Source organism: Xylocopa sonorina, chromosome 15, assembly GCF_050948175.1.
Source record: "Xylocopa sonorina isolate GNS202 chromosome 15, iyXylSono1_principal, whole genome shotgun sequence".
In the NCBI taxonomy this organism is placed as follows: domain Eukaryota; kingdom Metazoa; phylum Arthropoda; class Insecta; order Hymenoptera; family Apidae; genus Xylocopa; species Xylocopa sonorina.
Genome location: NC_135207.1, coordinates 4180488 through 4195402, shown reverse-complemented (window position 1 = coordinate 4195402; position 14915 = coordinate 4180488). Strand labels below are relative to the sequence as shown.

The window sequence follows — 14915 nt, the reverse complement described above, 5'->3', positions numbered from 1 at the left end:
TATATATAAAGTACGTCGGTTTGTGCTTTCGAACTTGATTAATGACGCGTCTCTCGCCGCCATTTGCGAACGCGACGTTTACTTTTTTTCTTTCCACCGATTGCCAAGGCAACGAAACTGTTGCTCGTTGCCGATAAAGTAACGCGTTGATAATAAATTAATCACTGCGGTTAAAATGCAACGATTGTTGCCGAAGTTTACGTCGATTTCTCGACAATGGGGGGCGATGAAGATGTCGAAGTCTCTGACGGCGAACGAGGGCCAGAAATGTCTCGATCTTAACCCCTCCGACATTATATGTAAGTATATTTCAACATCGTGGCTGTTGAGCGGTTTACACGACATTTTCTGGTGTTTCAGCTGCATCTATGGCGCAGCCACAGACAACTTCTACGGTTGATCAGTCCTTGCGCTCGGATTCCATCCCCCTGCTCGATCAGGCGACAGCGGAAGTGTCACCAGCCACGTTCGACGTGCCCACGACGAGGATCCAGCCAGAAATCGTCGCAGACAAGGCACCGTTGCCTTTCGAGGAGGTCCCTGGGCCTGCTATTCTCAAGATCTGGGAGAAGTATTGGAAATACGTGCCGCTCCTCGGTACGCAACTGTTTTCCAGTCTGCTAACCAACAGATTTACCCAGGGTACGATTCAGTACCACTGTTGTAGCACCAATAACTGAATATCCAAAGAGTCGAATGTTTTAACAGCGAGAAACTGAGAATGAAGACCTAACGAAAGTATAATCTGTGGAATAAAAACATTCTCTCGACTCTCTGGATTTTCAGTTACGCGTACAGGTCTGAATGTTATCAAAAGTTATTAAAATCTTGATGTAGAGCGAAGCTTGTAAATATCGTGAATCGTTTTGTTTCAATAGTGTTTCTAAGAAGGTAGACGGTTTTTTTAAGCTTCAGCGATTAATTTCAGGACGACTGTCGTGGAATCGCAACATCACACCCTTGAAGTACCTGTTCAATGAGTACGGGTGTATCGTGAGGATCAATGGACCCCTTTCCGGTGACATCGTTATGATCCACAGGCAACTTTTTCTTCGTAATTTAATTGCAGACACACGTACATTCTTCTTATTGTGCTTGCTCGCTGCTGTAGACCTGAACACATAGCCGAGGTGTTCAAACAGGAGGGCGACACTCCAGTGCGAAGTGGGATCGATATTTTGCAGCACTATCGATTGAATTATCGGAAATATCGGTTCGCTGGACCGTTCTCCTTGTTAGTAGATCCTTACAACTTGTGTAGACCCACGATCTGATTTTTCTTAATTGAGAAATGTCATTTAGGCAGGGCTCGGAATGGTTGGAAGTCAGAGAGAAGGTGGAAGAGGACTTCAATCTGATCGCCTCGAGCTTCTTCGGCAAAATCGACGCTGTCTGCGACGAACTTATCGCCAGGATATACAAAATACGTAACAGGCAAAACGAAGTTTGTATTAAGATTTGTCACATTCAAATTCGCATTTGTACATCTCCTAAGTACTACGATTTACGCTTTATTTCAAATATTTTATATGTCTTTGCTTGTCATACGTATTCTACACTTTTCGCGTACTTATATTCCTCACAAATGCACGAACATTCGTTGTCCACTTATCCAATTAGCTTCTCTCGACCAGAAACGTCATTACGATAATCGATACGAACAGGTACCCGCTGATTTCCACGAGGACATGATCCGTTGGGGCATCGAGTGCTTCTGCAACGTGACGTTCAACAAGCACCTCGGGTTCCTGCAATCAGCTGGCTACAATTCCACGTCCGAGCCATCGCGAATCGTCGACGCGTTGACCACGGCCCACAAGTACATGAACCGCTGCGAAACTGGCTTTCAAGTGTGGCGATTCTTCTTGACGCCGTTCGCGAGGAACCTTTTCGAGGCCTGCGACGTGCTCGACGGGTAAGTTGTTCGAATTCCACGTCGTGATCGAACTCAGAAAGCCTGTTTCGAGTGTCTTCTTCAGCGTCATAGCCAAGTACGTCCGTCAAGCTAAATGCAAGCTACGTATTCAAGCTGAAGAAAAATGCTCAGCTATCAACGAGAGCTCGCCAGTTGTGGAAAGATTCCTGCTGAACGAGGGCGTCCATCCGGATGATATTTGCACGATACTGATGGATATGATTATATTGGGCGTTCAAGCGGTAACGAGTTGCTCGCGATAATTATTATACGTGGCTTTTAATACGTATTCGATTTATAGACGGTGAATTCTGAGGCTTTCCTGCTGTACTATTTGGCAAAGAATCCGCGAGCTCAGAGAAGACTCTACGAAGAAATCACCTCAGTTTTGCCAAGCAATGACTCCCCTTTCACGGAGAACGCGTTGAAGGAAATGCCGTATTTGAGAGCCTGTCTTCAGGAGAGTCTAAGGTGTTTATCCTTCATTTTACAGAAGTTTGAAACAGATTAATTATCATATATATTAAATTAATGCTTTTCGATCGAAAGGTTACGACCTGCTCTACCGTATCTTACTCGATTGCTACCAAAAAATATAACTCTTCATGGCTACACGATACCCAAAGGGGTAAGAGTATGAAATATTGGTTAAAATGAAACCAAACGTTTCACCATTCTGATGAGAAATTCATTTCCGCAGACGTTTGTTATAATGGCGAATCAAATCACCTCGCAACGAGAGGAGAACTTCGAAGACCCAACGAAATTCCGACCGGAAAGGTGGTTGACGAGTTGCTCGAAGGAGGAGGTAGACTTCACTTACTTGCCTTTCGGCTATGGCGCGAGGTCGTGTCTAGGAAAGCACATGGCTGAGACGAAGATGATGCTTTTGACAGCGAAGGTAATCCAATTCGATCCGTTGTTAATCAATTACGTTAACATAAAGTTTGTTCTATGTATACTTTCCAGCTCGTACGACAATTCAGAGTCGAGTACGATTACGCTGATATTAGGAGCAAATTTATGATGGTGAACGTGCCCAATAAACCGCTTCGTTTCCGTTTCGTGGATAGGAATTAGCGGATACAATAGTCGAGGGGGTGGATTCCGCCAGTGCTATTCTAGCGAGCGGCGTAGGGGTAGGAATACATTTCCAGTCCCGTCATAATCATTTCGTTATCAAGTTAACACGTTCAATACAACAGAGAATAGTTTAGAATAAGTAATAATAGCTGTAACTCCTCGCTTCTGTTTATTCGAACACTCAATACGTCCGAGAGGGAGCAATAAAACAACGATACGGACCATTGTTCGGTTATTGGGTTACACGCGTAACGCTGCTCTTAATGTGGAGAAGAACGTGAAAATCGTGTAGACAACCTGTGAAACAGGGACGAAGTATGTGTTTTGAGTATAACTGATGAGTTAAAAATGATCGAACTTACCTGTCCACAAAATTTCAAAGACCAGGCTGATATAAATCCAACCACGTGAATGGTAATACGTTTTTGGCATCTTTGCGTAATTACTAGAAAACTCTTTCGTGTATTCATCGTTGCATCGATCCACGAACTGTCATAGATGTTCCAAGAAATATTATGAGCCTGTTTAAAAATCATACTTTGTATTTGCAATTTTATTTCACGCAATTTTACTTTCGTTTTATCGACATACCTTCTCTGTCATCACATCAGCCGCCCAACTGCACGCGACGAAACGTAACATTGAGAAGAGAGTGACTACGAAGAATTTAGATAGCTCGACGAACGGTAATTTCTAAAGAAAGCACAGTATTTGTAGTAGAAATTGAATATCAGTGAGCAGAAATTTTCGTGCGTTACAATGCTTACGTGAATGACTACGAGAGCACAGACGAGTACGTATAGCATCACTGCGATCGTTGATTTAATCGCAATGGGTGCGATGATACGATTCACTTCGAACGCGTAGCTAAATTCGAGAGAAAGAACTTTTAAAGAATATCGAAACGAAGCTAAACGAAAATCATACCTGATTACGCTTTGATGTTCTCTCGTCCACGTTTTCACCTTCTTCTCCGTCAGAACGCCAAATTTTTCTAACTTCGTTCCTAGTAAACCGAATTTTGAACCAGCGTGCAATGTTATTGCAACTATCATTAAATCATAGTACAAAACCACAGCAGCGATTATGACAATAATTATTTCCAATCCGTAAGCGATGCGTCTGCCCCAATACTTTTCTTTTGGTATAAAGATGAATATAGTGTTCAGAGGAGTTGGTTGATTCTCAGAAAATAACGGAGTGAAGATGAAAAGGAAGCTACCAATGACGTAAGTGGCCACCACCGTGTAATAAAATGTTACAGGTAGAATCGAATGTCGCGGATTGGGTGTCGTCATGAATCGCTCCATTTCAATTATCAAGCGCTACGATAGATAAAAAGAACGTGGTGCATTTAATACTTCGTGTTGAATACACGAATAGAGCGAATCAATGTTTCAATGCGAATATTAACCTGGAATTCTTTAGCGCGAAATTTGTAATAGATCAAATCGAACAACACTTCCAGCATGAATATCACATCCACGAATGTTTTCACAAATCCGTTTAGATCTACGAAACAGCAACGAACACCATTTATTATACCTAACACGCTGTACGATTCGATCAGAACGTAAAACCACCACATGATTTTATAAAATACGAGTCTCCATTTAGCTTCGTTCGACTTCAGCGGCCAGATGCAACAAAATTGACAGCCTGCTTTTAAGAATCTTATCAGATCTTTCTGTCGATCTATGTTGTGTCTCTCGATGCTTTTATCGAGCTTAATTACCTCACTAGCGAAACGATTTTTCGTTCGAAGAGATGGCATCGTCGGTTCGCTCAAGACTTCTTCGAGACAGAGTCGACAGTTCCAAGTGGGCTTAGTAAAGCGACACGTATTCACGGGAGAAAATCGATTTTTATTAGGGGAGACATCGTTAATGACGACAATTACGATAGCAAACATAATACCATATTGAGCAGGGTAGTTTCGTAATTATGCATAAATGTTTAAATTAGTTAACGGATTTTACGCAGAGCTGTGTTATTAGTACGAATTACATCCACTTTTCTACTTAATTTCTTCTTATGGTTATATAACGATTTCTCATATTGGTCCACATTTCTCATTTGTAAAAACGATCTGGAAATTATGCTCGACATTATCGCGTGGCGAATTTCGAAGCAAATGCGATAGATTTTAGAATATTAAATATTATATAAACTACTACCTTATGTTATAAAAAAGAGAGAAAATATTTGAACGAGTCAGTGTATTCATTGCTCTGTAATTAGCAACACGTCAGTTTAAACAATGTCAATTCAGTATTCAATTGTTATCGTTGTATCTGACCATGGCGGCTCGCAAAACGGTAAATAAGGAGAACACGTTTGAGATGAACTGAAACGAAATATTGCATTAATAACAGTAATAGCGACGTAAGTTAAATTAAACGCAATTCAATTAATTCGCGTACCGAGGTATAATAGTTCAACGACAATGTAGGAATAATAGACTTGATACTTAACGTCACTGGTGCCTGAGGAACCAACATGAACAGTATAAATTTCTGCATCCTCAGAGGTCGTTTGTACCATTTCGATTCATACACTCCATGCATCACATTTTCACTCTGACGACGAGAAATTAATAGTTTATCGTAATCGTAAAAGTTAACAAGGCATATCAAAGTAACACTTGCCGTGTCCATTAAATGATCAGCTGGCCAAGCGCACATGAAGACCTTCAACAGCGCCAGAGAAGCCAAAGAGAGGAACTGAACTTTCACTGCAAATGGCTGACGCTGGTGGTTCGAGTAGACGTGAGTAGAGTTCGTTCGATCCGCAGATTTTCTAATCGTTGCTGAGATCGTCAGGTACTCACTCCGATAAAAGTGATGCCGCAGAACACAGTCGCCACGCCGCACATAGTTACAGTGATAAGAGTAATGGACCGGATCGAGGATATCACTTCCTTCGCATACCTGAAACGAACATCATCCAAAAATTACTCGCTGTTTCGAAGTTTCAAAATTGATCGAACAAAATTGTTCGACAATTGCGATACTTTCCAGCACCTTTTCGCAGCTCGATAATGCTTCACACATTCGATCAACGATGGGGTGTCTTGCACTGTGCGCAGCTCCATTGTTAGAACCTCGAAGCGTGCAGCGGAAAACAGCAACAAGAGGGCGCAAAATATGCCAATGGATATGTGCGCAGCGCACTGGAAGCCCACGATCGCTTGATGCACGAAAATAATGCTTCTCACTGGCTCGAAAGTAACTGCGAACGGATACTCCGCGTTCGTTGGCAGAGGGTCGGATAAGAAAACGGTTCCAAGGATAACCATGCAAGCTGTCGCGTAAAACCAAACCGCAGACACACCGTAGAACGTGGAGTACTTGTCGATGTATCGTTGGAAGACCCGTCTTTGGTACAAGGATGCTCTCTTGCAGTAATATTCCATTTCTTCGATTAGTCGCTGTTGTAACGTGCGATATAAAAAGTCACTGACTTGTAAGACAATCGAAAACGAGTCTTACCTGAAATCGTTCGTACTCAACGATGGACAAGGAAGTCTGAGATAGCACAAGCATCACCCCAAGCGTCAATAAACCTGCTTTACCCACGTTTCCAGCATCGTCACGGTGCACGTGCATTGCATATAATAAAGGAAAGAGCAGCATAAGTGCGTTTAGAAATAGTACGAATCTGAGGATCTTGAAACGAAGCACTTGACGCCTGGTAGCCATCGAGGGTAGTGGCCAGCAGTATGTCAAAGCCACGCAAAGGTGAGTGAAAGCGATCGCTTTCTCTGCAGTCACATTTCTGAACATAATGGCACGGGGCAAGGGATCAGTTTGTTACTCGAGAAATGAAGTTGCACGAACGATCGCTCGCGGTACATCGCGTTCTATAAAAAGACTAGCTGTGGATTAATTCATGGAGGTAGCAAGGAATAATAAATGCAACCTGGGAGGGAAATCAAAGGTGTGGTGATTCGGTTTTGCGTTAGACCAGACCTTCCACGATAGAAGTTAATGTATTATTGCTGTTGCGCCACTAATGATAGCACGAAAACTTTTCCCCTCTCGTACGAGTGTGCAATTGCCTCGCGCGCGGTTACCGCTGTGGGAAGTGTTGCATGTGCAACAAGTTACGTATCGTACGATACCACTTTTATGGAAGTAGTCTGTATGGAATAAATAAGTGGATGGTTTGTGGTATTCGTTGCGGATAAGTCGCACGAGTGATAATTCTTTGGATGATCGAGATACTCAGTCAAATAAATGGACAACTCATGGTTCGCTGTGCTGTAAGGAAGGCTCGTATTTTATTAGTTATGAAAAAATCATCAGTAGTATTGGCCATCATTTATTACAATTGTGTTGTTATATTAGTTTGTAAGAAGACGACTGGTTGTTAAAAAAAGATACAAAGACTAATCAATTTTTTATTACGAAATGTTGTGTTCTTGTTTGATCGACCAAAATGGAAAAATATTAATCATAGGTGTACAATTAAAATGCATCAGATTGGAAGATGAACGTAACCCGGTAAATATCTACTTTATTGTAAGATCCACAGGATTAACACGTGATTACTTATCGTTATCATATATTACATATAAAATTAATTACCACCCCAGTCCAGTAGTCAATAGTCATCATCATCTCTGATCATGGTAGCTCGTAGAACGGTGAATAAAGAAAACACATTCGAGACGAACTGAAATATGAGGCAAACGCTATCGATGATATACTTAAAACTAACAGCAAAACAATTGAAACACATAATTATTCACAGTTACTCATATACCGAGCAGTAATAGTTCAACGAGAGACTAGGAATGAGACATTTCACGCTTAAAACCACGGGAGCCTGAGGAGTCAAGGTAATCAATATATACTTTTGTATTCTCGAAGAATGTTTGTACCACTCCGACTCGTATGCGCCTTGTATTACACTTTCACCCTAACAGAAGTAGAGTGATGGTCAATTACAATCCTAAACCAGCGATAAAATGCAGCAAAACTCACCATGTGCATTAAGTGATCAGCTGGCAACGTGCACATGAAAACCTTCAATAGTGCAATCGAAGCCAAGGAAGCGAATTGAATTTTCACGGTGAACGATTGTCGCTGGTCAATCAAGCAAAATTCCAATTGTATTAGCATTTTTCAGTCTCGTAATTTATGATATCGTCTCAAGTACTTACTCCAAGAAAAGTCATACCGCAAAACACGGTCGCTACGCCACATATGATTACTGTGATCAGCGCTATGGACTGTACTGCGTAAACAGCTTCCATTGCGTATCTAAAACAGATGTTCTTCAATTACCATACAATCGTTCGTTTATCAGTTTCGTTTCTTGCATCATTAAGACTATATCCAGATATCTGGATGGAACCCAAAATTCCAAATACCCACATATAACACTGTTAATCAAAAGTTGATTGAATACCTTCTCACTTTGTGATACTTTTTTATACAATTAATTAACGAGGTGACATCCTTAACAGCACGTAGCTCCAACTGCAAAATCTCGAAACGTGCCGCGGAAAATAATAGCAACAGGGCGGAGAATACAGCGATGGCCACGTGTGCAGCGCATTGCATGCCGACGAATGTTTGATGTAGAAAAATGATGCTTCTGACGGGCTCGAAGTTAACAGCAAACGGGTATTTAGCGTTAGTGGGGAATGGATCAGGTAGAAAAAATGTCCCCAAGACGACCATCGATGCTGCCACGTAAATCCAAATAACTGATATTCCATAGAAAACTGAGTACTTGTCGACGTATCGCTGGAAGACGTGTCGCTCGTACTCGCACGCTTTCTCGCAACAGTACGTCATCTCCTCGATTAATTGCTGCAAAATATATTAGCAATATTCTCGACTTGATCGATTACAATGCTTCTTACCTGATATCGATCGTATTGAAAAATGCAGGAAGAAGTTTGGACAAGCACTTGCACGACAGCGAGCGTCAGTAGAACCGCTTTGCACATGTTCTCGATATCGTCGCGGTACGCATGCATCGCGTACAACATGGGACCAAGGAGCATGAACGCGTTCAACAACATCACAGATCTCAGGATCTTGAATCGAAGCAGCTCGGTCCTGGTAGCTGTCAATGGAAGTGGCCAACAGCATGTCAAAGCTACGCTATACTGAGCAAAGGCGATCGCCTTCTCTGGCGTCACGTTTCGAAACATAACGATACAAGCACAGTACGATGCTTGGTAAACGAGGTTTCTTAAGTGACACGTGGTGCTTTGGACGCCAGTAAAACATAGCTGCCATTTCTTAATTCATGAACATTGGGATGAATACTAGATGCGTCTATTGATTAAAATCGAAGGCGTACTGGCTCGCTTTCACGGTACGTAGAGCTTCGTAGAATTTTTATTGCTAGGCGAATCAATTGGAATTTAAGTATTGCGATATTAATGATAGCTTCAAATTTTTTTTCTGCTTGTACATGCGATTTTTCTCTCATGGGTGGTTATACTAGCTGTGGGAAGTGTTGCATGTGCAACAAACTGATACCTTTGCGTCGAGACTAGTTATTTCTACATCAATCTATTTACGACAGATGGTACAGACATGTGCTGCGAACAAGTTGAACGAAAGGTAGTAGTTCATTAGGTATTCAAGGTACGGTGCGAACGGAGTGAACGCATCATGGTTAGCAGTACTTCAGGGAGGGTTGCTGTAGCACAGTTTCTATACAGTTTGCATCAAAGTGACGTAAATACTTTTGATTGTTACAACTGTGAAAGTCATAACAATGATTCTCGATTTTTCTTGTTTCTACACATCGTGACAGAATAGTAGGATGTCTCTAATGGTTAGTACAAAAATGTAATAAATTATACAGTTCAGTAAACAAATCACCTTGTTATAATTACGGATGGTATGCATTAATACCAAGTCATTCGAGAAACGAAATTTTGCAAAAATTCTTTGTTAATTCAATAATTACTTCCCATTCGAAAGTGAAAGATCTTTCACTCTAATTTTACTTACATCTGGATCAGGCTGTTGAAATTCGTAGAAGGTAAGAGAACAAATATAATAGATTATACGTAACAAGATGAAATTTTGATTACGAATATATTATACAATTCATGCAATATTAAAGTATCAAATTATCTATCGCTACTATTAGTATTAAACAGCTTTAACAGTTTTTAATAATCATCTTCATCTCTGACCATGGCAACGCGTAAGACGGTGAATAAAGAAAATACATTCGAGATGAACTGAAATATCATACAAACAGCTGCGATGATATAGAAAGTGACAGTGAAATGAATTAAATGGCATATGAATTATTCACGTACCGAGCAGTAATACTGCAGCGAGAGAGTAGGAATGATGCATTTCACACTTAAAACCACAGGAGCCTGAGGAGTCAAGGTAAACAATATATACTTTTGTATTCTCAAAGAATGTTTGTACCACTCTGATTCGTACGCTCCTTGTATTGCATTTTCACTCTAATAAGAAACAAAGCGATGGTCAATTACAATTCTAAACCAGCGATAATGCAGCAAAACTCACCATGTGCATTAAGTGATCAGCTGGCCAGGTGCACATGAATACCTTCAACAGTGCAATCGAAGCCAAGGAAATAAATTGAATTTTCACGGTGGATGGTTGTCTCTGGTCAAACAAGTAGACTTTCAATTTTGTTAAATAGATTTTCTAGTAACATAATTGATAACATTGTTAGATACTCACTCCAATAATAGTGATACCACTAAATACGACCGATACACCACATGCGATTACAGTCATCAATGCTATGGATCGAACTGCGCTAACAACTTCCGTTGCGTACCTAAAACAAATGTTCCACCGTTGTTTTACAACCATTCAGTGATTAGTTTTATCTTTTGCATCAATAAGGACCAATTTTTCTCTAACTTGATCCAAACGTAAAACAGGAGATATCCATAAAATCTAATTAAATAGAGAGTTATTTGATACCTTCTCACTTTGTGATACTTTTTTATACAAATTACGAATGAAGCAACGTCCTTAACCGCTCGTAGTTCCAATTGCAATATCTGGAACCGCGCTGCAGAAAATAATAGCAACAGGGCGCAAAGTACAGCGATGCACGCGTGCGCAGCGCATTGCATTCCAACGAGCGCTTGGTGCACGAAAATGATGCTTCTTACTGGTTCGAAATGAACCGCGAACGGATATTTGGCATTGGTGGGGAAGGGATCGGTTATTAAAAGAGTTCCCACGACAACCATCGATGCTGTCACGTAAATCCAAATGATAGACATCCCATAGAACGCAGAATACTTGTCGACGTATCGTTGGAAGACGTGTTTCTCGTATGACCGTGCTTTCTGGCAGCAATATGTCATTTCCCCGATTAATTGCTGCAAAATATATCGATAACGCTTTTAACGTGGAAGATAATTACTGACGCGTTTTACCTGATATCGATCGTAATGAAGGATGCAGGACGACATTTGAATGAGTACTTGCAAGACAGCAAGGCTCAACAGAGCTGCTTTACACGTGTTCTCGACCTCGTCACGATACACGTACATCGCGTACAACATAGGACCAAGAAGCATGAACGCGTTCACCAGCATCGCGAGTCTGAAGATCTTGAAACGGAGCACTTCGTTTTTGGTAGCTGACGACGGAAGTGGCCAACACCAAGTCAAAGCCACGCTGAACTGAATAAAAGAGATCGCCTTCTCTGGCGTTGCGTTTCGAAACATATCGATACGAAGTAACAGCACAGAATGGCACTCGATAAATGAAGTTGCGCGAACGGTGGCTCGCAGTGCATCGCATGCCAAGGAAATATTGTCATTTCTTAATTCATGAACGTTGCAGCTATTGATTCAAATTAAAAGCGTATCATTGTGGTTTCACGTCGAAGGAACTTTTCTACTGTTCGATTGTTGTCTTATTAATAATAGCCTGGATTTTTCCCTTTCCCTCTGCACGTGATATTAGTTTCTCACGTGCGGTTTTATTACCTGTGGGAAGTGCTGCATATGTAGCGAACCACGTACTATTTCTTATTACCCTTGTATCGGTACTAATTATTCCCATATGGATTTATTGGTGGTAGATTGGAGAGACACGCGTCGTGAACAAGTTGAACGAAAGATATTTCATTAGATATTCAAAGTACGGTGGCAAGTGGACTGACGTATCATAGTTAGTGGTGCTCTAGAAATGGTTGCTGTGGTACAGCTTATTATCGTCAACGTGACACGAAGGATCGTTATAATATTGAAAGCAATGGGTTGCGAGTGCTTGCACATCTACACGTTGCAGAATAATAGTATGTATAACTTGCAAATTAGTCCAGTCTCGTATTTTTCATTTGTAGTATTTCATTCATATTCTCCATTTATCAAAACCATCTCGATACGTTCATGATACGCACCAATTTTAAGTTACTCAAGGCAAAATGTCAGAGAAAAGCTTTATGAAATTATAAAAACAGGTGATGAATATTTAAAGCGTAATGAGCAAGCAAGAACGATAGATCACAAAAATTAAGTTGCAATCTAAGTAATTATATTCTTATAAAATTCACACAATCTCGAATAATCCACTGGTTTACTACTACCATTCGTAACGCTGTAATCTAACTAGCTTTAGTAGCCCTCAATAATCATCCTCATCTCTGATCATAACGATTCGTAACACGGTAAATAACGAGAACACATTCGAGATGAACTGAAACACCAAAGCGATAGCTGCGTTGGTCGACTTGGCAGCGAAATAAATGAAATGCAATGTACTTGTTCACGTACCGAGCAGTAATAGTTCAGCGAGAGGGTTGGAATGACAAATCTGACGCTCAAAACCACCGGAGCCTGGGGAGCCAACGTGGACAATATATATTTTTGTAATCTCAAGGGGTGTCTGTACCATTCCGATTCGTACGCTGAGCGCATCGCATTTTCCGTCTGACAAGAATACATATCTGTTCAATCATATTTCTAAACCAGCTTTTACGATACCAACGTGCAACTCACAATGTCCATTAAGTGATCAGCTGGCCAAGTGCACATGAAAACCTTCAATAGTCCAATCGAGGTCAATGAGAGGAATTGAACTTTCACGGTGAACGGTTGTCGCTGGTCAAACAAGTAGACTTTCAATTTTGTTAAATAGATTTTCTAGTTGTTAACATTGTTAAGTACTCACTCCAATGATAGTGATACCGCTGAATACGATCGATACACCGCACATGATTATCGTCATCAACGCTATGGGTCGAACTATGTAGACAACTTCAGTTGCGTACCTAAAACGGATGTTCTTCAGTTACTTTATAATTGTTCAGCTATTAATTCTATTTCTATATCATTGAAGTAGATAAGTCTAGATATCTGAGTAGTGGATTTTAATTTGATGGAGTCGATAAAGTACATTTACACCTGTGGACTGTCTTAACATTTATATTGTAAGAGTATCAAATCACGTTCGATCGTTTTGCCTCAAATTCGATGCCAACTCCAAATATCAAATACCCATGAAAGCTTATCGAGTACAAATTTATCAGATACCTTTTCACTATGTGATACTTTCTTATGCAATTTATCAACGAAGCGACATCCGTGACTGCTCGCAGCTCCAGCTGCAAAACTTTGAAGCGTGCAGCGGAAAATAGCAGCAACAGAGCGTAGAACGCGGCGATCGCTGTATGGGCGGCACATTGCATGCCAACGAGCGCTTGGTGCACGAAAATGATGCTTCTTACTGGCTCGAAATGAACCGCGAATGGATATTTGGCGTTAGTTGGGAATGGTTCAGCTATGAAAAGAGTTCCCACGACAACCATTGACGCTGTCACGTAAATCCAAATGGCAGATATTCCATAGAACACTGAATACTTGTCGACGTATCGCTGGAAGACGTGTCTCTCATACGAGCGTGCTTTCTCGCAACAGTATGTCATTTCCTCGATTAATTGCTGCAAAATGTATCAGTAATATTATCAGCATAAAATACGATTATCAACGCTTTGTTTATGGTGTCTTTTACCTGATATCGATCGTATTGAACGATGCAGGAAGATGTTTGAATGAGTACTTGCACGACAGCGAGTCCCAATAGAACTCCTTTACATATATTCTCGACGTCATTACGGTACACGTACATTGCATATAACATAGGACCAAGAAGCATGAACGCGTTCAGCAACAGCACGGATCTCAAAATCTTGAAACGAAGGATTTCGTTCTTAGTAGCTGACGTTGGAAGTGGCCAACAGCAAGTTAGAGCTATGCTGAATTGAGTAAAGACGATCGCCTTCTCTGGCGTTGCGTTTCGAAACATATTGATGCGAAGTAAGTGCACAGAACGACACTCGATAAATAAAGTTGCGAGAACGGTGGCTTACAGTGCATGCCAAGGAAGTATTGCTGCAATTTCTTAATTCATGAACGTAACAGCAAAATAGTAAATGCAATTATTGATTGAAATTGATGGCGTATCATTTTCGTTTTAGATCGGGGAAACTTTCTTGCGATTCGACTGTTGTGGTATTAATAACAGCCTGAATTTTTCTCTTTCCGTATGGACGTGTTATTATTTCCACGCGTGCGGTTTTATTATCTGTGGGAAGTATTGCATGTGCAACAAATGGTGTATCGTGCAATGCCTTTTCGTCGAAGCTAATTATTCTCCAATGGATTTATTAACGGTTGGATGGTAGAGACATGTATTGCAAACGGAAGGTTATAGTTTGTTAGTATTAAAGGCACGAGCCAATTGACTGAACGTACCGTGATTAGTACTGCTCTGAGAAAGGTTGCATCAGTACAGTTCGTTACCATCAAAGTGACGTTTCTTCTCTTAATTATCAGGACAGTAAAAATTGTAGCAATAACTTTTTTGTGTTTTTATATGTGCACGTTGTGACAAAATAATTGTATATCTTTGGATCTTTATTGTTTCTCGAA

At 40.8% G+C, this 14915-nt stretch overlaps 7 protein-coding genes across 7 annotated transcripts; 1 reads left to right on the top strand and 6 right to left on the bottom strand.

The window, feature by feature from the left end:
• Window positions 1-90: 90 nt before the first annotated feature.
• On the top strand, window positions 91-3189 carry LOC143430585 (putative cytochrome P450 12a5, mitochondrial). Its single transcript, XM_076906928.1, is given in 11 exon segments — window positions 91-336; window positions 338-642; window positions 929-1040; window positions 1112-1234; window positions 1303-1444; window positions 1665-1915; window positions 1980-2157; window positions 2217-2386; window positions 2465-2543; window positions 2616-2816; window positions 2885-3189. Coding segments are annotated over 11 exon segments (1833 nt in total). The 5' UTR covers window positions 91-175; the 3' UTR covers window positions 2996-3189.
• A 49-nt stretch (window positions 3190-3238) lies between these two features.
• LOC143430667 (uncharacterized) lies at window positions 3239-4586 on the bottom strand. The gene is made up of 6 exons (XM_076907043.1): window positions 4413-4586; window positions 3926-4323; window positions 3766-3865; window positions 3590-3691; window positions 3361-3519; window positions 3239-3295 (listed from the first exon to the last, which is right to left on the bottom strand). Exons 1-6 carry the CDS (start codon window positions 4584-4586, stop codon window positions 3239-3241), a joined length of 990 nt encoding a protein of 329 aa, XP_076763158.1.
• Window positions 4587-5226: 640 nt separating this feature from the next.
• LOC143430569 (uncharacterized) lies at window positions 5227-6783 on the bottom strand. Its single transcript, XM_076906912.1, has 6 exons — window positions 6490-6783; window positions 6022-6428; window positions 5829-5928; window positions 5647-5748; window positions 5422-5577; window positions 5227-5345 (listed from the first exon to the last, which is right to left on the bottom strand). The coding sequence occupies exons 1-6, from the start codon at window positions 6781-6783 to the stop codon at window positions 5274-5276; spliced, it is 1131 nt and encodes a 376-aa protein (XP_076763027.1). The 3' UTR covers window positions 5227-5273.
• Window positions 6784-7593: 810 nt separating this feature from the next.
• Window positions 7594-8258, bottom strand: LOC143430666 (uncharacterized). Its single transcript, XM_076907042.1, has 4 exons — window positions 8166-8258; window positions 7987-8088; window positions 7766-7921; window positions 7594-7675 (listed from the first exon to the last, which is right to left on the bottom strand). The coding sequence occupies exons 1-4, from the start codon at window positions 8256-8258 to the stop codon at window positions 7604-7606; spliced, it is 423 nt and encodes a 140-aa protein (XP_076763157.1). The 3' UTR covers window positions 7594-7603.
• Window positions 8259-8281: 23 nt separating this feature from the next.
• On the bottom strand, window positions 8282-9167 carry LOC143430665 (uncharacterized). Its single transcript, XM_076907041.1, has 3 exons — window positions 8874-9167; window positions 8414-8820; window positions 8282-8348 (listed from the first exon to the last, which is right to left on the bottom strand). Exons 1-3 carry the CDS (start codon window positions 9165-9167, stop codon window positions 8282-8284), a joined length of 768 nt encoding a protein of 255 aa, XP_076763156.1.
• A 978-nt stretch (window positions 9168-10145) lies between these two features.
• Window positions 10146-11705, bottom strand: LOC143430664 (uncharacterized). The gene is made up of 6 exons (XM_076907040.1): window positions 11412-11705; window positions 10948-11354; window positions 10699-10798; window positions 10519-10620; window positions 10299-10454; window positions 10146-10217 (listed from the first exon to the last, which is right to left on the bottom strand). The coding sequence occupies exons 1-6, from the start codon at window positions 11703-11705 to the stop codon at window positions 10146-10148; spliced, it is 1131 nt and encodes a 376-aa protein (XP_076763155.1).
• Window positions 11706-12609: 904 nt separating this feature from the next.
• Window positions 12610-14289, bottom strand: LOC143430572 (uncharacterized). Its single transcript, XM_076906914.1, has 6 exons — window positions 13996-14289; window positions 13518-13924; window positions 13156-13255; window positions 12984-13085; window positions 12759-12914; window positions 12610-12681 (listed from the first exon to the last, which is right to left on the bottom strand). The coding sequence occupies exons 1-6, from the start codon at window positions 14287-14289 to the stop codon at window positions 12610-12612; spliced, it is 1131 nt and encodes a 376-aa protein (XP_076763029.1).
• Between the last annotated feature and the right edge of the window lie 626 nt (window positions 14290-14915).

Excerpts from the sequence above, each read along its gene's own strand:
- LOC143430667 (XM_076907043.1), bottom strand. The coding sequence starts at position 4,586 with ATGTGGTGGTTTTACGTTCTGATCGAATCGTACAGCGTGTTAGGTATA. Across the intron at positions 3,692-3,765 it reads GTGCTCTCGTAGTCATTCAC|AAATTACCGTTCGTCGAGCT; the intron begins GTAAGCATTGTA and ends TGCTTTCTTTAG. Across the intron at positions 3,296-3,360 it reads CTTTGAAATTTTGTGGACAG|GTTGTCTACACGATTTTCAC; the intron begins GTAAGTTCGATC and ends CCTGTTTCACAG.
- LOC143430569 (XM_076906912.1), bottom strand. The coding sequence starts at position 6,783 with ATGTTCAGAAATGTGACTGCAGAGAAAGCGATCGCTTTCACTCACCTT. Across the intron at positions 5,929-6,021 it reads CATTATCGAGCTGCGAAAAG|GTATGCGAAGGAAGTGATAT; the intron begins GTGCTGGAAAGT and ends TGTTCGTTTCAG. Across the intron at positions 5,346-5,421 it reads CGTTGAACTATTATACCTCG|TTCATCTCAAACGTGTTCTC; the intron begins GTACGCGAATTA and ends ATTTCGTTTCAG.
- LOC143430666 (XM_076907042.1), bottom strand. The coding sequence starts at position 8,258 with ATGGAAGCTGTTTACGCAGTACAGTCCATAGCGCTGATCACAGTAATC. Across the intron at positions 8,089-8,165 it reads GCGGTATGACTTTTCTTGGA|CGACAATCGTTCACCGTGAA; the intron begins GTAAGTACTTGA and ends TTGATTGACCAG. Across the intron at positions 7,676-7,765 it reads CGTTGAACTATTACTGCTCG|TTCGTCTCGAATGTGTTTTC; the intron begins GTATATGAGTAA and ends CTCATATTTCAG.
- LOC143430665 (XM_076907041.1), bottom strand. The coding sequence starts at position 9,167 with ATGTTTCGAAACGTGACGCCAGAGAAGGCGATCGCCTTTGCTCAGTAT. Across the intron at positions 8,821-8,873 it reads TTCAATACGATCGATATCAG|CAATTAATCGAGGAGATGAC; the intron begins GTAAGAAGCATT and ends TATATTTTGCAG. Across the intron at positions 8,349-8,413 it reads AAGTATCACAAAGTGAGAAG|ATATCTGGATATAGTCTTAA; the intron begins GTATTCAATCAA and ends GGTTCCATCCAG.
- LOC143430664 (XM_076907040.1), bottom strand. The coding sequence starts at position 11,705 with ATGTTTCGAAACGCAACGCCAGAGAAGGCGATCTCTTTTATTCAGTTC. Across the intron at positions 10,799-10,947 it reads AAGTATCACAAAGTGAGAAG|GTACGCAACGGAAGTTGTTA; the intron begins GTATCAAATAAC and ends CATTTGTTTTAG. Across the intron at positions 10,621-10,698 it reads GTGGTATCACTATTATTGGA|AGACAACCATCCACCGTGAA; the intron begins GTGAGTATCTAA and ends TTGTTTGACCAG.
- LOC143430572 (XM_076906914.1), bottom strand. The coding sequence starts at position 14,289 with ATGTTTCGAAACGCAACGCCAGAGAAGGCGATCGTCTTTACTCAATTC. Across the intron at positions 13,256-13,517 it reads AAGTATCACATAGTGAAAAG|GTACGCAACTGAAGTTGTCT; the intron begins GTATCTGATAAA and ends CATCCGTTTTAG. Across the intron at positions 13,086-13,155 it reads GCGGTATCACTATCATTGGA|CGACAACCGTTCACCGTGAA; the intron begins GTGAGTACTTAA and ends TTGTTTGACCAG.